This window comes from Notechis scutatus, chromosome Z (assembly GCF_049901735.1).
Source record: "Notechis scutatus isolate UNSWTSFEM ecotype Mainland chromosome Z, rNotScu1.2, whole genome shotgun sequence".
In the NCBI taxonomy this organism is placed as follows: domain Eukaryota; kingdom Metazoa; phylum Chordata; class Lepidosauria; order Squamata; family Elapidae; genus Notechis; species Notechis scutatus.
Genome location: NC_142025.1, coordinates 141,092,357 through 141,115,650, shown reverse-complemented (window position 1 = coordinate 141,115,650; position 23,294 = coordinate 141,092,357). Strand labels below are relative to the sequence as shown.

At 44.7% G+C, this 23,294-nt stretch overlaps 2 protein-coding genes across 3 annotated transcripts in view; both read left to right on the top strand.

Annotated features, from left to right (window-relative positions):
- The first annotated feature begins 1,663 nt into the window (after window positions 1–1,663).
- Window positions 1,664–11,214, top strand: ZNF668 (zinc finger protein 668). Its single transcript, XM_026683486.2, has 2 exons — window positions 1,664–2,523; window positions 8,935–11,214. Exons 1-2 carry the CDS (start codon window positions 1,882–1,884, stop codon window positions 10,726–10,728), a joined length of 2,436 nt encoding a protein of 811 aa, XP_026539271.2. The 5' UTR covers window positions 1,664–1,881; the 3' UTR covers window positions 10,729–11,214.
- The window catches only part of LOC113422494 (perforin-1-like), a 34,964-nt gene continuing 14,065 nt past the window's right edge, over window positions 2,396–23,294 (top strand). The window contains exon 1 of one of the 2 annotated variants that reach the window (XM_026683488.2): window positions 2,396–2,523. The gene's annotated coding sequence lies outside the window, so the exon portion shown is untranslated. Of the gene's footprint in view, window positions 2,524–18,787; window positions 18,892–23,294 lie in introns of those variants that run through there. The other variant, XM_087947228.1, reaches the window with a different exon arrangement.

The following is a 23,294-nucleotide window of genomic DNA, read 5'->3' as shown; positions in this document are numbered from 1 at the left end:
AAACAGGAAATGTGCACCCGTCAAAGCGTTCCCCTGCTTGGTTGGACGGGAATAGACTTCCGGAGCCGCTTTTTCTATATGGTAGCCAAAGCGTCCTTTGCAAAACAATCCCCCCCTCACCACCCGCCCCAATATCATACACGCGTATTTCGGATGAGCATCTACAAATCTCCCATTATTCTCTCGGGAGGCCTATGAGGGAAAACCTTCGCGGGGTGGGGATGGGGGCCGAGTTGGCCATTAGAACGGAAGTGCCGAAACGTGCATGGAGCGTTCTAAGAGTTTCTATCTCTAGGTGGACCACCCTATTGTCCTGTTTCCGGTCTGAGATGGAACGAGTTGCCCGTTCTCCCAACGGTGTGTTAGCGATTTCGCCATAGAGATTCCAAAGGGTAGAGCGACGCTTGAAAGAGAATATTTGCACTACAAGAGAATACTGAACAATGGAACCGCGTCAACTCTCTCAGAAGTCCCGTGTGAATGCTTATGGGGTGGGTTTTTTCGGTTTTTTTTTTAGAGAATCACCTCTTCTGAAGTGTCACAAAAATATAAGGCCGTGCGATAGATAGAAACCCTGGATTGGACTGTAAAGCATCTACAGACCTCTGCTGTTGCGGTCTCCAAACTTGACAACTTTAAGACTTGTGGACTTCAACTCCCAGAATTGTGGGAGTTGAAGTCCACAAGTCTTAAAGTTGCCAAGTTTGGGGACCCCTGCTTTACAGTCACATTCTCTCTCTCTCCTTAGCGAAAGAGCTTTGACGTCAGAACAGCTCACCACTCAGCAGGTCCCAAGCAGAAATGCACCCCCCCCAGGCATCATTCACTTCTTGTTGCAGTGAAAAGGAACAGCAGCAACAAAATTATTACTATTAATCTTCTCATCACTCCTTATCGCCCATCCCTGCCCACTTGTGATTGTATGACTGTAACTTTGTTGCTTGTATCCTTACGGTTTATATTGACTGTATCCTAGTATGATTTGATCGCTTATTATAACCTATGACTATTATTAAGTGTTTTACCTTATGATTCTTGACTCTTAACGAATGTTTTTTTAATGTATACTGAGAGCATTTGCACCAAGACAAATTCCTTGTGTGTCCAATCACACTTGGCCAATAAAGAATTCTATATATCTATCTATATAAAAACAAAAGCGAAGCTTGTAAAAGCAGCTGGTTTATTGCAGGTGAAGAGATCCGGTGTCGCATTCTTCTCTAGCTTGTCAGAAATGGTTCCGATCCTCACTCATGTCTTTTGGGATTTCTTCCTGTGCCACATGTTTTGATCATGTTAACAAGTTAACACTTGGGATGGGAGACCACGCAGAAATCTCGGAACAATAGGGAAGTTGGGAAAACAAAAACAAAAAAATCACCCTGGGAAGATGTTGGTAGAGATTTTCAGTCATCCAGGTCACAGTTGTCGCAAAGGTGCTTTTTTTCAGAAGGTAATGACTGGGTTTTTTTCCCCTTTGAGGAAGAAAAAGAAAAGGAAAGCGTTTCTTTCTCATCCAAGAAAGTGCATGGGTTGATTAATTGATTCATCAACGGATGAAGTTTCTTGGATGAGAAATGAAAAGTTTTGTTCTTCTTCCCCAAAGGAAAAAACAACAACAGTCCAGTTGCCTTTTGAAAAAGCAGATTTGAGACACTGGGAAGAAGACAGCGGCCACCCTATTGCCGGAAGTTCCCGGTTCTCCTGCATGGAGCGGAGAGCCCAAAGCAGGGGGCTCCAACCTTGGCAACTTTTAAGACTTGTGGACTTCAACTCCAGAGTTGAAGCTAGCTGAGGAACTCTGGGAGTTGAAATCCACAAGTCTTAAAAGTTGCCAAGGTTGGAAACTCCTGGCCCAAAGTGCTCCCTGCTTTCGGCTTCATGCAGGCGAACCGGCCACTTCCGGTAATAGGGAAGCGGCTGGCCGCCGTCTTCTTCCCACGGAAGAAGCCCAAGGCAAACCCTCTTGGAAACCAGGGCTGCTGGGTGCTCCCCGAGTTTGCTTATGGCCTGGCAGACCTTTCATTACCCAAAGTAGATAACATGACCATGGCTAGCCTCTTGGAAATGCCGTATTCCCCACCCCCCACCAACTATACCCGTCTGGTGCATCCTCCAAAAGGTTCCCCGGAGCGGCTTCGCCACACTTCCTGCCCGCTTCCCTCGGGGACACGCCGCACTTCCTCTGCTTGCCCACCGCCTCCTTACCCCTTTCGTATCATCCCCCACCCCATCCCCTTCTCATCCAACGAGACGAACATCGAGATCGCCGCCTTCCTTCGTCTCACGGGCAGCCGCTGCCTTTGCAGCCGGGGCGGGAGAAGGAGGAGGAAAAAGAGGAGGGAGGGGATCCCTGCAATTCCAGCTCATTGCTGCTGGACTGTCTCCCACCCACCCACTCAGCCAGCTGCGGCCGCCCCGCCCCGCGCCTCCATTTCCTCTCCTTCCTCCGCGGTCCTAGCGCTCAGCCACATGGAGCCGCAGAGAAAGGGGAGAGCCCCTCCTAGACAAAGGAGCCAGCAGGTAAGGCTGGGGAGGGGGTGGGGGACGGACGGGCGGATGGGGCGAAAGGGGGACCCGCCGCTGAGGATGGGCTTAGCTCCGCAAAAGCTCCTCCGGCTCTGCTTCTCTCTTTTCTCCCTCCCGCCTGAAGGACGAGCGCCCCGAAGCTGCTCCCGATGCCGAGCCCTGATGCGCCCTCTTTCCCCTCCGCCTGGCAGGTCGCTGTCCCCCGGTCCTAAAGCCAGCCATTTTGCCGCCAGGACGGGCAAAGAGCCGCTTTGCTTTGGATGCGAAGAGCGGCCGCTGCTGCGGTGTCCTGCGCCGATGCTGCTTGGCATCGCCCGCTTTGGACGGCAGAGAAGCCAGCGGGTGCGGCTAACCTTTTCCGTCTCCCGTCGGGAGTCCTAGAGACAGCCATTTTGCAGAAGGGGGCTCCTGGCTGGCGGAAAGCTTTGCCTCTCTCTCTCTCTCTCTCTCCTTGCGATGCTGCAGTTGCGGGCACGGCTGGCGGGCATCGGCCGCTGCTGGATCCTGGCCGCGGAAGCCGGCCAGATCGGCACCCGCAGTCGGCCTTCGAGCGCTCGGCATCTGCTGCTGCTGCTGCTGCTGCTGGGACCGAGCTAGTTAATTTGTTTCCCTTTGGGCAAACTGTGTTGCAAACAGCCTCGCTTTCCCGGTTGGATTGCAGGTAGTGCCAGAGGTTGTCCCTGCGGGATGGGAATGAGAGAGCGCTTGCACGGATGGTTAGGCGGTTCTCAAGATGCAGGCACAAAGGGCGTGCGAGCGATCCACACCCGCCTTTCCTTTGTCCCTTCGGTTTGTTTCAAGAAAAAAAAAAAGGGGGGGGGGTGTTTTTCCTACTAGCTCCCGGTAAAAGAGAGCCGTCTCCTGGGGATCTACTCACTGACGCGATTGTGACCCGCGCCGTCCAATTGCTGGAGTAGGATCATCCTATCCCCTTTGCCACGGAATGGACCTTCTTGGTAGTGGCACCCCTGGCATGGGATAGTCTCCCAATGGAAGTATGGCTGATCATTCTGCTTTCCCCTTAAATCAGTGTTTCTCAGCCTTGAGCATTTTAAGATACTGGGCTTCAATTCCCAGAATATCCCAGCCAACCATGTTCCAAAAGTGGACTTTGTTTCATCTGTGAAGATGCTTTATTTCTCTCATCCAAGAAGCTTCTGACCAAATGGCGGAGGAAGACAAATCCTTCCATCCTCCACCATTTCGTCAGAGCAGAAGAAGCTTCTTGGATGAGAAGCCAAACATCTTCAAGGAAAAAATAAAGTCCCGTTCCATTTGGGGGAGGAAGCACTTTGGGACAACCATGACCTGGATGATTGAAAGTCTCCATAGACATTTAATCTAGATGGATTTTTCTGAGAGGGGAAAGAAGGCCTGAGCTGCCCTGCAAGCATATCTGCAAATTCTGCTGCCCGAATTGTGCTGGTGTGTGCTCATTGGCCAGGCACCCCACAGCAGGGGTGGGCAGACCTTAGCCCCAGACTTCTACTGCCCAGCCTTGTTTTTCCAGTCCCCCGGGGCACTCCCTCATTGACCATGAAGATGACCCTTGGCAGCAGAAGGCTGAAGTAAGTGTTGAGCAGTTCATCTTTCCAGAATGAAGAGAAAAAAAGAGAAAAGAAAAAACTGTGCTAAACCTTCTGTAGGTTTATCTCCTATTTGGCCTTTCTAAAATTAACAATAAACACCCATTCATGACTGCCAAGCTCCATGCTAGAACAGGGGTGATCTCCCTCTCTCCTTCCCCTCTCCCTTCTTCTCCCTTCCTCTCCCTCTGTCCCTCTCTTCTCTGTCGCCCACCAGACTAGGTGTGCTCAGAGGCACTGTTGCACAGTCTTATGCGTACTGTTCCTAGGCACGCATCTGGGGGTACCTTTAAACCTTTCTTTTGCAGGTCGTTATTTATTCAGCAGCAAAACTCTGTCTCCTGTCCTAGTTGGAAACAGTTCAACCTTGTTTTTTTTGCACCTGCCATCATTTTCTGAGACCCTCTACTACCGCTCCAGGTTTTGAGTCATTCAGTGCTACATGAAAGGAACCTTGTGAACAATTGCAATTCTGCTTGGCAAATTCCAGGCACTCCACTTGCAAGAGGCTTGTAATTTTATTTTACCTTCCTCCAAAATCTCCTGTAATTCTAGGCCTGTCTGCTTCTGATGGCCTTCCTTATCCTCCCTCTCCCCTTGTCCCTCCAGATCCTGAATCCAACCATTTTGCAAAGAGCAGGCAATTTCCCCACCATCTGTTCTGGCAGGGTGCAGGAAAAAAACAGCTCTTTCTATCTATTCCCCTCGCCCCTGAGTTACAGATGCTGACATCTTAACATTACAGACTCTTTCTTAAAAAAAAAAAAAAAAAAATCTGATTCTGGAATGCAAAGTAAACTTGTGTGTACCTTTTCTTTCTGCTTTTTTTTTTTTTTTTTGGTCAATTGCACACTCCTTACAAACAAAATTTCATACAACTTCTTGCATCTCGTAATAATTAGGATACCATATGCATTCCTTACGGAATGTGCATATAAACAACAGAACAACAGGATAGATGTCACTCCCACTAAAGCCTTGAAGAAGAGATACCAGTTTTCCCAATCTTGCACCTGGCAGCTGTGTTGGATTATAAACCCCCCCACTTTGTGCTCATTCCACACAGCCTGTAAAAGTCACCAGATGGAAGTGAAGGAGGGAAAATAAAAAAATAAAAATAGCTACAGAATGCCAGGTAGGTTGGGTCATATAAAAGAGCCATATCGTCTTGGTTTTGTCTGTTCCTGTGCCTTAATTTTGTTTCTCTTTCAAAGCTGTTTCTCTTCAAAAGATGTAGGCTAGAGATCTTAACTCAGGAGTCATGACATCAATAACATCCCCAGTTTTGGTGGCACAAGGATTCTCAAAAGTAGATCATCGCAATTTCCACTTCCCTGCCCACAATCTCCCACTATCCTGACAAAATGTAGTCACTTCACCACCAAATTCCAGGGATTTTTAAGGAATGGAAATGGAAACAGTTATCTTCCTAGAAGATTATTGGCTCATCCCTATCCATACAATCTCCAGCCGCCCAAATAGACAAAATTAGGCAAAACAGGGCAAAAAGAAAAAGAGCCAATTTAATCTAATGGTTAAGACACCAGGCTACAAAACAAGAGACCCCGAGTTCTAGCCCCGCCATAGCTATGAAAACCAGCTGGGTGATTTTTGAGCCAGTCAGTCTCTCTCAGCCCAATCCACCTCACAGGATTGTTGTAGTGGGGAAAATAGGAGTAGGAAAGAGTCTATCCTGTGTGTTTGCCACTTTAAGTTATTTGTAAAAATAATAAAGGTGGGGTACAAAACAAACACATAAAATGGTTGTAACCTGCCAGTGACATCATTGTTTTTCTTCTGGTTTGTTCAGGGTGGGAGTCATGCTTCCCAATTTTGGGAAAGTTGCTAATCCCATTAAAACTATAGATTTCCTCACCCCACCCCACTGAGACTGGTCAGGACTATCTTAGCTCTCCCAATAATGATTTAGTGAAGCTCTGCTACTTATCTGCTTCTCTCTGTTCCCACTCAAAGACTCCCCACACCATATGGCTCTGCTTCACTCATGTGTTCAGGTTTAAAAAGCAAATGCTGTCTCTGTGAGATTGAAAGAGAAGGGAATTTCTCTGCTGCCTTCCAGGATGCCGTTGGGGCTGGATCTAGATTTTTTTTTTAGCTCCTCTCCATCCGTGCTGGCTGAGGTTGAACTGAATGTACTTGGAGGTCTGTAATGACAGAAGCCAGCTCCAATAAATGGAGAGGCCTTTTCAGACTGGAAAAAAAGGAAATGCCTAAATGTTTAGGTCCAGTTGCCACTCAGCTGGTGCCTGAAGATAAGATCCTGATAAGTGTGAGTATCTGTTGACAGATTTCTAAGTTGATTTTACATCCAATTTTTGGCTTGTGTACTCTGACCCTGAACCAGGAAGCCGAAATTTAGCTGAGAGAAAACTCAGTATTTTAAAAAAACAAGTCTGACTTTCTAAAGGTGCTTTAAGTTGCAAATATTCATAACTTTGGATGTTTGGTGCTGCTCTTCTCTTCTCTTTGGGCTTGGAGGTTTAAGGGAGTTTTCTTTCTTACCCTTACTGGATCACTGTGCCACTTGCACTTCTCTCTCTCTCTCTTTCTCCCCCTCTCTCTTTCTCCCTCCCTCCTCCCTCTCCCTTCCCCCCTCTCTCCCATCCTTGCTCTACTTCTCCCTCTTTCTCTCATATGTATGTGTGTATGTATTGTGTGTAGGTAGATAGAGATAGATAGATAAACACACACACACACACGTGTGTGTGTGTGTGTGTGTGTGTGTGTATCTTTGGTTATTCAGGTTTTCTCCCGCGTAAAATTGGAATTATCTAGGCGACGCCGATGAAGTCTCATCATCTTCAGGCTTGTGTCTTCGGCTTTGTGCTTCTTGGAGTAATGTGAGCTTGCAGCTGCTTCTTCCTTTTAACTGCTAGTGGGGGTGTGACTTGATTGGGTGGGGGCTTGGCTGTGTTCTGATTGGGTGGGGGTGTTCTCATTGGTTGGGGTTTTGGTTGTGTTCTGATTGGTTGGGGGTTGGCTGTGTTCTGATTGGCTGGGGTGTGTTCTGTTCAGGTGGGGGCTTGGTTGAGCACAACCTGAGCACAACCAAGCCCCCACCTGAACAGAACACACCCCAGCCAATCAGAACACAGCCAACCCCCAACCAATCAGAACACAACCAAAACCCCCAACCAATGAGAACACCCCCACCCAATCAGAACACAGCCAAGCCCCCACCCAATCAAGTAACACCCCACTAGCAGTTAAAAGGAAGAAGCAGCTGCAAGCTCACATTACTCCAAGAAGCACAAAGCCGAAGACACAAGCCTGAAGATGATGAATGAGACTTCATTGAAACGTCACCTAGATACTTCCAATTTTACACGGGAGAAAACCCAAATAACCAAAGATCCATATACAAATACCCGCGAAAACCTCAGAAAACACACACACATACACACACACACACACATATATATATACACCCCCACACCCCCACATAAATACATGCATACAGACAGACAGACACATACACACACATACCTATCTATATCTGTCCCTAATTTCTCTCTCTCTCTCTCTCTCTCTCACACACACACGCACACTAAGGCAGGGGTACATGGTATGCCAGAAACAGGGCCATGCAAACAAGTGAAACCACCTGCGGGATGCAGGCAACATGCAAACCATGTTCCCTCCAGTCTGCGAAAAACCTCTCTCCATGGAAACGGTCCCTGGTGGCCAAAATTTGGTTGCTGCTGGTCTGAGGTAAACCTTGCAGTCCAGGAGGATTTGAACTGAGGTCAGTGCATGGTCCAGAAAATGAGCATGCTTTCCCCATATTTTTCAGGCTGAGGGTAGGCATGATTAGAGGAAAATGAAAATATCCCATGTACACAGGCTAATGTAGTTGTTGATTTTGCACTACAGGTAGTCCTTGACTTAAAACATTGTTAAGCATGCAGTTACAGTGGTAAGGCCTGCTGGTTGTTAAGCAGCACGTCAAATGACCACAACCAATTTTACAACTTTTTTTGCAGAGACTGTTAAACGAACGAGGTGGTCGTAAAGTGAACCTATTGTTCACAATGGGCATTTTTTCCGGAAACCAAAAGTAAATACCAGTTTCTGACAAAAACATAAAACAGAATCATGTGGCAGCTGTTGCTGAGCACCCCAAATGTGGTCACGCGACTGCAAAGGTGCGGCTGTTGAAACTTCAAATCTGGGTCATAAGTACCTTTTTTCGAAGTTTGTGTGGTAACTTTGATTGCTAAGCAACCTGCCATAAGTTGAGGACTACCTGTACAGGCAGTCCTCGGCTTACAATTTAGTGACCGATTGATGTGACAAAGGCACCGAAAAAAGAAACATATGGCCTTTTTTCACTTTTATGACTGTTGCAGCATCCCCAAGGTCACGTGATCAAAATTCATACCCTTGGCAACTGACTCAGATTTATGACGGTTGCAGTGTCCCGGAATTGTGTGATCCCCTTCTGCGACCTTCTGACAAGCAAAGTCAATGGGGAAGCCAGATTCACTTAACAACCGCATTACTAATTTAACAACTCCAGTGATTCACTTAATAACTGTAGCAAGAAAAGTTGTAAGAAGGGGCAAAATTCACACAACATGTCTCAGTAACAGAAATTTTTGACTCGGTTGTGGTCGTAAGACAAGGACCACCTATATAATTCCCCTCTTTTATGGTATTATCTGGTTATTTTGTCACTGAAGGAAAGCAACACAGTTCAGTCACAAGCCTTCAAGGGCTCTGGAAAGACCACATAAATTGATGGGGAAGTTATAAAGAGACAATTTGTAAAGGTAGTGACCATTATTGTGTATTTTAGGCAGCATCCTCTGGAAAGATGGCTGAAGCAGAAGAAGGAGAGGTTGGCGTCGAAGTGAAGCTAGAGGAGGAGGAGGATGAAGATGAAGAGCCCGGATACATCCAATCTGGGCGGCGGTACAGGTGCCTGACCTGTAGCAAGACTTTCCCTAGCGTGCCACGGGTGCTGCGCCATTTAAAGTCCCACGTGGCTGGTACTGTGGATGGCATAGCTGCCAAACTCTCTTGCCCTAATTGCAGGAAAGAGTTTCCTGACCGGGCTCAACTTCGCAAGCACCAGCTCAGCCACCAAACAGAGCGCCCCTATCAATGCCAGCTTTGTGCCAAGACTTACAAAACTGCCCCGGAGCTGCGGAACCACGGGCGTAGCCACAGTGGCGAGAAGCCCTTCGTTTGCCACGAGTGTGGCAAAGCGTTCATGCAGCCCGTTTGCCTGCGAGTCCACATGGCCCGGCATACCGGAGACCTGCCCTTCCGCTGCCAGCAGTGCCACAAGGGCTACGGCACTCTTTCCAAGCTGAAGATCCACCAGCGTTCACATACAGGCGAGAAGCCGTACTCTTGCAGCGAGTGCAGCAAGCGCTTTGCCGACCCCTCGGTGTTCCGGAAGCACCGCCGGACCCACGCTGGCCTCCGCCCTTACCAGTGTGAGGTGTGCCGCAAGACATACGCCGAGCTGAAGGATCTCAAGAATCACGAGCGTTCCCACACTGGCGAACGCCCCTTCTTGTGCCAGGATTGTGGAAAGGCCTTTTCCCGATCCTCATCGCTGGCCTGCCACCAGCGCATCCATGCGGCCCACAAGCCCTACCGCTGCAACCTCTGCGGGAAAGGCTTCACCCAGCTGTCCTCCTTCCAGAGCCACCAGCGGACCCACTCTGGCGAGAAACCTTTTCTCTGCCCGCAGTGCGGACGCATGTTCAGTGACCCCTCTAGTTTTCGCAGGCATCAGCGAGCCCACCAGGGCCTCAAGCCCTATGCTTGCGATAAGTGCGGGAAGGCCTTCCGCCAACCGGCCGACCTGGCCATGCACCAGCGCATTCATACTGGCGAGAGGCCCCATAAGTGCTCGCAGTGCGACAAGAGCTTCGTGGCTTCGTGGGACCTCAAGCGCCACCTGCTGGTGCATTCTGGCCAGCGCCCTCATCAGTGCGGGGAGTGTGGCAAGAGTTTTGCTGAACGGGCCAGCCTGACCAAACACTACCGTGTTCACTCAGGCGAGCGGCCGTTCAAGTGTGGCCGCTGCGGCAAAGCTTTTGTGGTGTCGTCCAGCCTCCGGAAACACGAACGCACCCACAGCAACGAGAATAGCGAGGACAAGACCACCCCTGCGGGCAACCAGGATCCGCTCCTCAGCGACCCATCAGCCATTGTGGTCGCCACCGTGGTGCCTGCCTGTGGGGAGTGTGGGGAGGTCTTTGCCTCCACCCAGGAACTACGCCGCCACGAACGCCTGCTGCATCCTGGCCTACGCCCGTTTCCATGTCCAGAATGCGGCAAAGGCTTCTCGGACCGGGCCGGCCTGCGCAAACACGAGCGGATCCACTCGGGGGTCCGTCCCCATGCCTGTCCCCACTGCTCTAAAGCCTTCCTGGGTGCCTCAGACCTGCGCAAGCACCTCAAGACCCATGTGGCCCTAGAGAACAGGAGCACCGAGGACACCGTGGTGACTGCCACCATCATGACCTATGAATCCCTCCTCCCTGCTCACCTCCATCCCCATGACGACGGGACGGAGACAGACAAGGACTCTCCCTCAGACTGCCTGCCTGACCCCCTCACGGAGCCCTCGTAAGCTCCGCCTCCCGCCTTTCCCCTGCCTGTGATTGGGTGAAAAGAAGCCAGCTCTGTTGCTTAGGAGCCCTTTGCGTACTTTGATGATTGCTCAGTCTTGCCTTGTGATATGTGGACCGCGCTCTTTCAGGGCCCTCCCGTCCAGCATGGCTCCCTAGCATTTATCTCTAAGCAGGGCTTGATTTGCTTCATCACTGGCTGTGTGTGGCTGTCTTTCCTCCTACCCTCCATTGTTGCCCACACCAGATGTTCACTTGCCTGCCTGGTGGGAGAGAATTAAATGTGCCTGGTGTGTCTGTGTGTGAGAGGGAGAGGGAGAGAAAGAAACCATACTCATGCTTTTGAAACTTTGGTCAGCAAAAGCGGTCTGACATCTTGTGAGATTGCACATGTGTGAGTGCGGGGAGGTGTGTTTCTGTTGTGTGCAGGGTTGTGCGCATTCATCTTAAGGTGTTTCTGCAACCTTTGTGAGCTGCTGGTGTTTTTTTTTAAAAAGAAAAATAAACCCCCAGGACTTTTTTTAAGGGCAAGAAAAATTAAATTGAGAAAATTAAGGGAGGAAGCAGAAGAACAATGATCTTTTCTTCTTGGAGAGTTTTATAAATTATCCGAGGGTTTCCTTCCTTGTAAGAAAAGATTTAAAATAAATACCTTGCTTTTTTTTTTAAAGGGGAAAATTGACTTGGATTGCATGTGGGAGGTGCACATTTTTTTAGTGTGGGGGACACAATCCTTATATTATCCTTACCTATAGAAATTTATCTCACTTATTGAATTTCATTTCAAGTTTTACTTTATTTCTGTATTTATTATATCTATTTACCATTGCCATCAAAAGCCTCTCAGCAATAAAGGCTCTTTGACTGCAGAGGAAAGGTTGTGAAAATCTTCCTGTTTTCCTTTCTTCTCCCACTACACTTCCAAGAAGAAGAAAAAACCTCACAATCTTGATCCTTCTACCAACCAATTATGGCTTCTGAACTCTGATTGGCTGGCTTGCTGTGATGTCACTGAAGGTTCATTTGCTCAGGGAGCAAAGCAGACTGGTTGCATCTTTTCTGAGTGAAGATACATTTATTACTGGGAACAGGGTTTAACCAGTGGTGGGATTCAAATTTTTTTACTACCGGTTCTGTAGGTGTGGCTTAGTGGGCGTGGTGTAGTTTGGTGGGCGTGACAGAGGAAGAATACTGTAAAAACTCCATTCCCACCTCATTTCAGGGAAAGGATGCTGCAAAATCCTATTCCCTCCCCACTAACCTGCTTTCCAGCTGCGTTCTCCTGTGCGGGGCAACAAAAGAAGACCCAGCCAATCAGCTGGGACTCGGGAGGCAGAGAACAGATGGGGGCGGGGCCTGTCAGAGGTGTATTTGCTGGTTTTCCGAACTACTCAAAATTTCCACTACCTGCTCTCCAAAACTGGTCAAAACCTGCCAAATACAACCTCTGGTTTAAACCACCCATAGGATTCTCAGAAAGAGATTCTGACAAATTAAAAGAACAGAATGGTGGAACAAAGAGGACTGGAATAAGAGGGCAATATGTAGGCCAGATGTTAGGAATTGGTGACTTTCCAGGTGTGGTTGAACCATAGCTTCCGTCACCAGCAGCCATGCTAGTTGTGGCTAAGAAAAGCCAGGAGAGGGGGAGGGGGAGAGAAATGAAATCAAGCAAAGATGAATCCTCTTGTTGGCCCAGAAGACAATCATCATCTTCCAAAGAGTCTTCTCAAAAATGGATTCTTCAGATACATCTTTGTTGTCAACTCTGATCTGAAGAGTTGTTGGAGGATTTCTGGTTGGGAGGTATCCATATTTGTCCAACTGTGGGGAAAATTAATGGTAGAAGATGGGCTAATTAGTCCAGTATAAAATGTGAGGTTCTGCAGCTGGTTCACAGAAGGAGAAACCAAGAAGAAAGTTAGATGGGCAAAAGGTAAGGAAGCAAAAACAGAATAGACGGACACTCATGGGGTGCCTAGGCAACTAAGGAAGTGTCTGCAGGCAAATAACCAAGCACACGACCAGGGTCTCCACACAAATATTTTCTTATTGACATACAGGCAGGAAGGAATGGGTATGTATCTTAGATGGAGTTCCAGTAACTCTGACTGGGACATCTTGTTTGGGTGTCATCTTGTCATGGCAATATTATGACCTGACAGTCCTCCAGAAAATGGCTGAAGAAAGGCGAGGTACACCCTTAGACTTTTCTGTGGCAGGGGGGGGGGAATTCCTTACTCCTGGCCCAGTCTTCAGCAACATGGAATAAACATCTCCTACAGTCTTGCCATTTAAAGTCCAAAGTTCAAAACATTCTCAAAGATCCATCTCATCCCGGGCACCCTTTTTTTTTTTAACTATTGCCATCTGGCAGATGGTACAGGATAATAAAAACAAGAACAAATAGGCTAAAAAACAGCTTCTATCCCAGGGCAGTAGCTCTGTTGAATTCTACTGTATAATGCAGTGTTGGTGTGGTGTCCGGGGGTGTTAATTCAATGTGTGGAGTGTGAAGGATATGTGTTTGTGTTTATTTTCATGGTCATGATGTGCACTGAAGATGGTGTTTGATTTCGTTGTACGAGGTGCAATGACAATAAACTAAACTAAAGGGCACAGGGTTGAATTGGTATCTTCAAAGGGGTGATTTTCAATTGGATGGACTTCAACTTCCAGAATTCTCAGCAATGGTCTTTCTGGCTAGATGATTCTGGGTGTTGAAGTTCACAAATCCAGAGGGCAGGTCACCTTATTGAGGAAGGATAACATCTGCTTCCACTTTTTCTTACAAGAGGCAACTGGACTTTCTGGTTTTTCTTTGAAGACATCTCACTTCTCATCCAAGAAGCTTCTTCAGCTGTGAGAAGTGAAACATCTTCAAGGAAAAAACCAGAGAATCCAGTTGCCTCTTGAAAAAGCACCTTTGGGACAACTATGACCTGGAGGACTGAGAATCTCCATAGACATCTAGAACTAAGGAGAAACTTCCTAAAATGAGAACAATTAACCAGTGAAAAAGCTTGCCTTCAAAAGTTGTGGGTGCTCCATCTTTGGAGGCCTTTAAGACTGGACGGCCACTTGTTTGGAATAGTGTGAAGGACTGGACTAGAGGACTTCCAAGGTCCCTTTCGACTTGTTATTCTATTAAGTCTTAAAAGTCACCAATGTTGGACACCTTGATACAAACCACAATAGCTTCTTCCTCAATGGTTTTCATTAGTCACCTCTGTTTCTAGGTTAATCTAAATAAGAATGTGAGAATAAATCCCACACATACCCTTCCTGAAACTTGGTGGTCAGTGGTGTCAAATGAATAAACCAATGAAAACCTGCACACATGACTATGCAGAAAAGATGATAACATAAGATGCAGACCACTATTTTATTCCATTACATGTGGCCCTCTAACAATAATCACGGGCCCCACTTAAGTTGGCCACCATCTTGTACTATAGTTTCCAAATCCAGACGTTTCTCTGCACAAGCTTTGGATCCAAAGTCTGCTTCTGAAAACACAAATGGTGGATATTCCAGGATTGGATAGCCTAGAAAACGTCTACATTGGATTAAGGAAGCCAGGTGTAAATGGGCCAGGGCAGATAGGTAAAAGGAAATCACAGGAATGCACCTAATGAAGTTTTTATCCTAAGATGTGCAAACAACCAAAGTATCATTATGAGTGACTCTAGAGAATATTTATGAGAGCCAGCAAGGGTATCAAACTTGCAGCCCATGAGCCCAGTTTAGTGAAGGGGAAAAAAGTTGCAATATGTCACATAACATGTGAGTTTGACACCCCTGATGTATTGGGTAGTCCTTGTCTTACAGCCACAACTGAGCCCAACATTTCCATTGCTAAATGAGAGGGTAGGTGAATGCCCCATTTGACAACATTCCTTGTTAAGGGAGTAACTGCAGTTGTTCAGTTAATAACATGGTTGTTAAGTGAATCTGGCTTCCCCATTGACTTTGCTTGTCGGAAGGTCGCAAGAGATGATCACTTTCCTCAGCTGGTTGGGGAATTCTGGGAGTTGAAGTCCACACACTTAAAGTCACTGAGGTGGAATAATACTGTGCTTAAGTACAGGCTGGAAAGTACCACAGACTGAACTCTGGTCAATTACCAAAAACACAACAAGCCCTCATTGCTAGCTGATCGTCAGGAGGGTATCTTGGGGAAGGTGTATATCTTTAAGGAATATGAATGTTATCCTGTTGAGTCTTTAAACCTTTCCTGATAATGGAATAGTCCAGTGGACAAAAAATTGCTGCATTGTCACAAGCCAGCTTTGATTAAAATAGTGTGGATAAAATCTTGGTTGCATTGCAAGCAGAACAGATATTAAAATATATGAATTCCGGAAACTAAAGTCCATCTGGCCAAATAGCCATGACCACAATCAAGGGATAGTCTGCACCCTCTCAGCCTACTTACAAGGTTTCTGTGAAGATACAGAATGGGTAGCCAGAAGGATGTGCTTTGAAGAAAGAAAAGATAACTCAAGAATCCTCATTTTAATGAGGATTTCATTGTTGTGTGAAGTTGGATAAGAGTTTACGTCTCAGAATCACACCATGTTTTGTTCTTCAATAACTGAGTCACCACTTCACTGGGAAATTGATTTTAAAATCATGATAGGAGATGTTCATTTATGCATACATATCTTACACAACTTAAGGGATAAAAAAGAACACACCTTCTCCAGGTACAACTGAAAGTCTGTCAATCCATCTCTCTCTCTCTCTCTCTCTCTCTCTCTCTCTCTCTATCTATCTATCTATCTATCTATCTATCTATCTATCTATCTATCTATCATCTATCACTAGAAATCAGTTCTCAGATCACCATAGATTAACTCCAAGGTCAACTTCAGACCGATAATCAAGTAAGCAATACCACAATCAAGAAACTTCCAAAGAGTCATCTGTAAACAGCCCAACCCAAGGATCTCTGTTCCCACTCACCCACACAGACAGGGCAAGTCACTAGAATATAAACTGACAGCAAACAGCACTCTTTAATAGCACTGATTATATTACCTAGTTTGTTAGGGTAATGAAATGTCTGCAAGAAAACAAGAAAGAGAGCACCAAGGACCCCTCATTTCAACTCTCAAAATATTCTCCTTTATTGGATCTATCTATCTATCTATCTATCTATCTATCTATCTATCTATCTATCTATCATCTATCTATCTATCTATCTATCTCAATCTAACCAACTAGCTATGTCTAATGTTTCTGTTATCAGAGAGGTTTGGAAGAAAAATGGGGGAATTGGATCTGATAGATAAGACAGATAAATGTTTTTCTGCTTCTTAAGAATGAAGGGGGAACAACTATGCAGGAAGGAGATCTCAGCTTCTGAGTGCTTTGTGCGGCCTTCAGCTTTCCTGCTAAAACATCCTCTTTGCATTTTCAAACTCTATTAACACAACCTGTTGATTGAAATTATTTTGGCTTCATAGTTAGGATTTTCAAAACAACAGAATCAGCCTTAGTGTAGTATTTCCTACATTTGATTTATGTTGGTCCCTTGCTTCTAACCACACACAAGATGGAGAACAAAATGTTTCTATGAAGCCCAGAAAAACCACCATCATGAAAGTCACTCCTGCTTTTATGTAACAGGAATCACTATAAGCAGTCCTTGACTTACAGCCATAATTGGAACATGTATGGCTCAGTGATTTGGTCATTAAGGGAGATATGCCCAATTTTACAACCTTTTTTTACTGCTATCACGAAATGAGTCACCATGGAAAGGTTGCAGATGGTGATCTGGCCCTGGGATGCTGCAACCACAGTAAATATATGCATGTTGCCATGGGTACAAATTTTGTACACGTGACCATGGGAATGCTACAATAGTTGTAAGTGCGACGACCGGTTATTAAGTCACTTTTTTCAGTAACATCACTAAAAATAGCAACAGCACTTAGACTTATATACTGCTTCACAATGCTTTTACAGCCCTCTAAGTGGTTTACAGAGTCAGCTATTGCCCCCCAAAATCTGGGTCCTCATTTTACCCACTTCGGAAGGATGGAAGGCTGAGTCCACCTTGAGCCTGGTGAGATTTGAACTCCTGAACTGTTGGCAATCGGCAGTCAGCAGAATTAGCCTGCAGTACTGCATTCTAATCACTGTGCCACCACAGCTCTTGGTTGTAAGGTGACTACCTGTACTCAGAAGTGCTGTGGAATGATATTTAAAAGTAATGCACTGCAGATATTTTTCTGGCCACACGCCTAATTACCCACAGTTATGTCTGTGCCCGTTCCTAAAAAACCCTCTGCCCATTCCTATAACTTGCATTGGAAAAATCCCTTAATTAGCTAATATGAATATTATGTCTTCTTCACACAAAATTTGCAATGCTTCACTGAAATTCAGTTACACACACACACACACACACACACACACACACACACACACACTATCTTTGCTGCTCTCTCCATTACAGCTTCTCTTCCTTCTCCTTTTCCTCACCAGGGTCTCTCCCCAATACCAGATCAGCAGAGCAAAGCAAAAAGACTTCAGAGCTACCCAAATGTAAAACTTCTGTATTGGGATGTTATATTCCAGATGAACCAGAGATGTCAGCAAAGAGACTTTTGCTATCTCTCTACTGCCATCTGGTGGACATTGTAAATTTTGCAGCCCAGAAATGATTAGCAAAATTTAATCCTGGGCAAATTCAATTAAAAGGATTAATAGCTATCATTCCTTCCAGATGCTGTGACCAGTTGCTAGATTTAGCCATAAATTAAATACAGCTTGCAATCTTTGGGGTTTCACAAAATTTCAGAATTACACTTTTTTGATATTGCAAATGGGTTCATTACGTGTGCTGTCCCAGCCAGGCTATGGGAGTTGGATAGTTACTTAGGAATTGTGAGGGAATGCATCATGATAAATGTAATTAAAGGTATCCTGGGAAATGTAGTTAATCTCACGTGGCTACATCTGTAATCCTGATTGGTCACTAAATTGATCCTCAAGGGGTTAAGGGAGGTTTCCTCCTTGCCTGGACTCATGGACGGATAACAGCTTTCTTTCTATCACTATGAGATGGGTTAGGAAAATAACCATTTTTTACTTTTCGTCCTGTCTCATGCACAGAGGTGGATTTGTGGCTGTGCAGATGCAGATAGATAATTCCACAAAACATCCATAACTAAGTACATTTATTGGTACATCAGGTATCTTCATAACTCACATTTGTGACAACGCTCTTCTATAATGACCAATCCTTTGTATATCAGCATTGCAGGTAAATAATGGTTATTTTCCTAACCCATCTCATAGCGATAGAAAGAAAACTTATCCGTCCATGAGTCCAGGCAAGAATGGAGGAAACCTCCATCAACCCCTTGAGAGTCAATTTAGTGACCAATCAGGATTACAGGTGTAGCCACATGAGATGAACTACATTTCCCAGGATACCTTTAACTACATTTACCATGATGCATTCCCTTAAGAGGACAGCTCACAATTCCTAAGTAACTATCCAACTCCCATGGACTGGCTGAGACAGCACATTATGTATATTAATAAAAGTGATCCCGATTACTTATTTTGTCAACATTTTGAATACATACTAATGTATTCAAATGAAATGAAATGTATTTCAGCATTATTTTAAAACTTACATTTAAGTGTTGTTTCCAGGATATCCTGCAAACATCTCTGCTATTGGCACTTGGTGTGTGGCTTAGGCTATCTTTTTGAAACAGGTTTGTAAATGGTGACTCTGGCCAAGCTTGGGGGAACAGCAAGAAGCAAAAATGAAACTGTTCTCAGACCAGGTTTCAAAACCCCCACACCCCCCAAAAAACCCTCCCTTTTTCAGTCTTTCCTATAGTGAAGATACACACTTGGGTGGGGTTTAAATGTGTAAGCTCATTTCTTTGGAGTAAAAAATGAATAAACAAGTTAATTGGTGGGCAAAAGGCAAGCTGAGGTGTGAATTTTTTTGTTGCCCATGGGAGGTTGTGTGCAAACCTCAGAGTCTTATCCCCCCTCTGCTTTCCATCTTTCAACTTTTATGTGTCATTAGAAAAGCTGAGTTTCTTTTTCAGTTTTCTTGATTGTGGTATCCTGTCATTGCCTGATCGACTTCAGAGGGTCTGGGTACATGTGTTTTTCCTCCTGCTAAGGTACGTATTTCTGGATAGATGTTTCTGGATAGATATTATGTTTAGATCCATTTGTGGAATGGTGGGGAGGAGAAGTTATGGAAGTAACATTGCAATGAGAAGAATAGTTCAATTATTCTAATATTTTGTTCTAACTGAGATGGGCAAAAACCAGTGTGGGAATCCGGATCGTTTTTTAAGAAGCATCCACTCTTGGCTATGGGGTTGAATTCTTTTCCTGGATTTTTGAAGCTGTGCCTTGAGCAGAAGATTGACCTGGGGCAAATTTTGGGGTGATTTCTTGGCACCCCTGATGTGAAAAACCCCTTTCCATCTGCCAATCTCTGGTTGTCAAATAGGCCTTCTTTCTCGGCCAGATTGAGACCTGCCAAACTAGTTAAGATGCTGGATTAGGAAGAGGGTTCTAGTCCAACTTCAGCCATAGATCTTTAATCTGGATAATGCGGGGGGGGGGGATTATTTTCTCTTAGTCCATCTTATCTTGCAGGGCTCTTGCAGAGAAAAATAGGAGGAGGAAATGCCACAAGGAGCTCTGAATAAAAGGCAGCATTTTATCTTAAAATAATAACTATGTCAAGATCAGGATTGGTTCTCCAAAGCCACCACCATTAATCTTTCTCAAATATTATTTCGAGGCAAAAAAAGAAAAATTGCACCTAGGAATGGAAAACAGATGAATTTACATTAGCAAGATCTTTTCAATTGTGCTTATGAGCATTAGAATATTTTATGGATCACTTCACCTTCAATAATAATAAGTCTTTATTGATTAGCCCTTGGGCCATATCAAAGTACAAAGTTCCAGCAACAATTTGTTACTAAAATTTAATAAAAAAAATTCAAAATGAAATTTGATAAAATACTATTTAAAATGGAACTTGATAAAATACAATTTAAAATGGAATCTAGACAAAGTACGATTTAAGATGAAATAGTAATAAACTGGTGACCAAGCGGGGAAGTTCTAGGGTTTGTTAAACCACTGTTTAAAAATAATTTCTTTACCCAGTTCGGTGGAAGCAAACAAGCACTGATAATAATTCCCTCAATCCTCAGTAGAGACATGTCAAACGCATAAATCTCCGTTCTTTCCCAGGATACCTGCTACAGAATGTTCAAAATAATACTGAGTTATGACTTCTGGGCAGCCTAACTCAGTTCTGAGCCAATTGAAATGGCAAAACTTTGTTTTCCTTTAATGTTATGATTTTTTATATTCCTTTTGTGTGCAACATCTTAGCTTATATATAGGCAGTAGGGTTCACTCTGAGCAACCACCTCATGGCTGCCTTCAATTTCTTTTTCAGTCGCTGGCAATCCGAATCAAACCCAGCGAGGTCTGCCTACCATGGAGTTTGCTTTTGGTAGTAGGTTTAGTTATTGGTAATGTTTCTTCAGTATTTACAAGATTGGAGTATGCATTGTTAGGCTGACATCCAGTCAGTAGTAAAAATGACTGGATTGTTCTAGCCTAATAATAGCATTCTCTGTTTTAAAACATTCTAATATTGCCTTGTATCAACCTTAGCCCAAATTAACCTTTTATTTTGAGTCTTCTACCTTTTTTAGTAAGCCATCTGTCAGCCATGTTATATGGTCTTAAATCTGAGCAGCCTCGTAATGTCACACTTATAAGATGATGGTCGCTTTTGCTGTCGCTATAGGGTGTACTGTGACCTCCGAAAAGAGGTCAACCTTATCTCCTAGACACACGAAAAGAGATCAGTACACTACTTGAATTAGTTGAGTGGTGTGTGTAAGGGATATATGTAATTCTTATCCTTACCTCCCAAAATTTGGAGATTACCCTTAAAAATTAAGGAGACTAGGAGCAAACCAAGCGGCATTACTTTTACAATCTCGAGAACCCACTGAGGATGGTTTTCAAAGAACTCCCTGGGATTCCCTTCTTCTGGGCAAGCTCATACAAGGGGACCCAGTCTAGCATTCAGATCTCCTAATAGAACCACTACTGGACTGAGGATACAATATTGCTATATCATCTCAGGATGACTTCCAAGGACACCCAATATTCAAATTATAGTGCTGGGATGTGTTTGGGGAATACACATTTACCAATATTAACTCAAACTGGTCATATTAAAAATTTGACAGCTACAAAGTACGGATACTTATCTTAGTTATATAATTTATCTCCCTGCCATTGAAACTCTTGCTTTTTAAGAATGCATAGTCCACCAGAGGTCTCCCTTTTGTTTTTGGGCTGGGGAGGCCCATCCTGAAAGCCTGGCAGTTGTACTGGTTCGTCCACTTCCGGTTCACCAAGTTTCTTGAAGGGCTATTATGTCAAATCTAGAGAAAAAGCTCATTAGTCCACTATCAACTATCCCTTTCCAGCCTGCTATGTTCCAGGTCTGCCAACTGTGGGGGTTCTCAGAAGCAAGATGATCTGGCTTGGTTAATTGGCTGGATGGTAAGGATGTCAGATGTCAACTTGACTTTGGAGCCAGATCAATATCATCTAAGCTTCCCATATAAACACAATTGTTGTGAGGTTCAATATTTCTCCTCATGGGTTGCAGAACTTGTTGTTGCTCCTCTATATCTCGGTTGCCAGTATGCCTTTCCTCTTGCTCCAAGAATGGTTTTTTTCCCCAATGGGCAGGTACTCTGGTTTAAATCTATAAATGTAGATTTATGTCCATTTTTGGAATGGCATAGCTGAGGATTCATCTTGTGGAAAGCTGTTATGGGAGCTTCAAAATCAATTGAAGATGGAAGCTGGATTATCTCCTTAGTGTTTGTCAGTTTAGGGGCACTGTGTGATGAAGCCCTTTGTCTTTCAGTTGTTTCTCAGAGGTTGGGTCAGTCAGTGCAGTTACCCCACAGTCAGCCTGTGTGACAGTTTGTTGAGGCAGTTTGTTGATTAAATACATTGTCTACAAGATTGTGTAGTTAGTGGAGCCAAATTAAATAGAGGCTTTGCTGTAGATTGAGTTGTTGTCAATGCCTCTTTTAGGTCATCAATCTTTGAATGATGTTAACTTGCTCAGGTTCTGACAATGCACTGAATAAGCCAATCAAGCGCTTTCCTCTGGCGCATCCTCAGCAGTTCCTACAGCTGTGGGTAACACAGTTTGTATATTGCTTCTTTGCCTTCTCGGGGTCAGGTGAGTTGCAGCAGCCTCAGGTTTTAGCAACGCGAGAGCTGTTACATCTAGATTTAAAGGAACAGTTCCCACTTGGTGATGCTGTTTCAGGGTGGGTACACTTTTTCTGAGCAAAAAAACCCTTATTGGAAATATTGAGAAGGTGCTCAGAAAAGGCTTCATTCTGAAAAAGCATGGAGGGTATTATGGGTTGCTTGAACAATAGGAAAAATTCTCATACATTTGCATTCTTGCTGGCAGCCACTCTGCATGTAGTAGATCTATCAAAGTGAGTTCACAACTTGGAGCAGCTGGCTCAGGGACAGCCTAACAGCTTTTCTATTACTCCAATTCCCTCTATTTACTCTCTTTTAATAAATTTGCAAGGTAACCTGGTTAGTTTGCAGACCTTTACCTGATTGGCCTTTACCTGATTGAGTGTTTTCTCTATATGTGTTTCAAATTTTGGGAGGAAACAAGGTCCTTCGCAAGTTTCATTTTCTGAGTTAGCCGTCCCATATCTATCCATGGTTATCCTCCCAAGTCCTTCTACAGTATTTGAGTGGCTCCTAACAAATGTTGCAAAAGATTCTTTCAGGAAGTCAACCTTATTTATGACAATTGACAAAAGATCATATATTGAGTTTACAGTTTGAGCTGTAAGCAAACATTGTCTAGAGAGGAAGTCTGTCACACTTTCCTTCTTTAAATTTGTTACATTTCCCCCTGAGCAAAGAAGGCTGCTGCTGGGCTCCAAGAACAGGAGCCACCCTCCAAAAGGGAGGAAGACAGCTTTACACACTGCTTATCTTCCAGTTCGGTTTGTTCCAATGAATCACATAAATTAAGTTTGTCTGACAAGGTGCCTGTGAATGAGTTACTCACTGGAACAGACTGTCTGTTTACAATATTGTTGTGAATCAATAAAAGTTACTAACATAAATGCAAATCAGGGTTTGGAAACCTGCACACCTGATTGGCCCTTATACAACAACTAGGGATTGGTCCATAAGTAGTCCCTGATTGGCCACTATTTGGACACTTCTCATTGGTTATAAGTTTGAACTTATGGCACATGTCATTGGTTAATAAGGTAGCAGATAACCCTATAAAAGGGTTGCTGTTGCCCATAACCTTGCTCTGTTCTGTTCTATTTACGATTATTAAAGAGTTGAAGTCACTGGTCAGATGTCTGGTCTCCATTATTTCCCAAACTTAACACTGCGACGAGGATGGGATACGGAGACCGAAGAGCTGACTGAGTTACAGAAGCAACCAACAGAGCACGTGGTC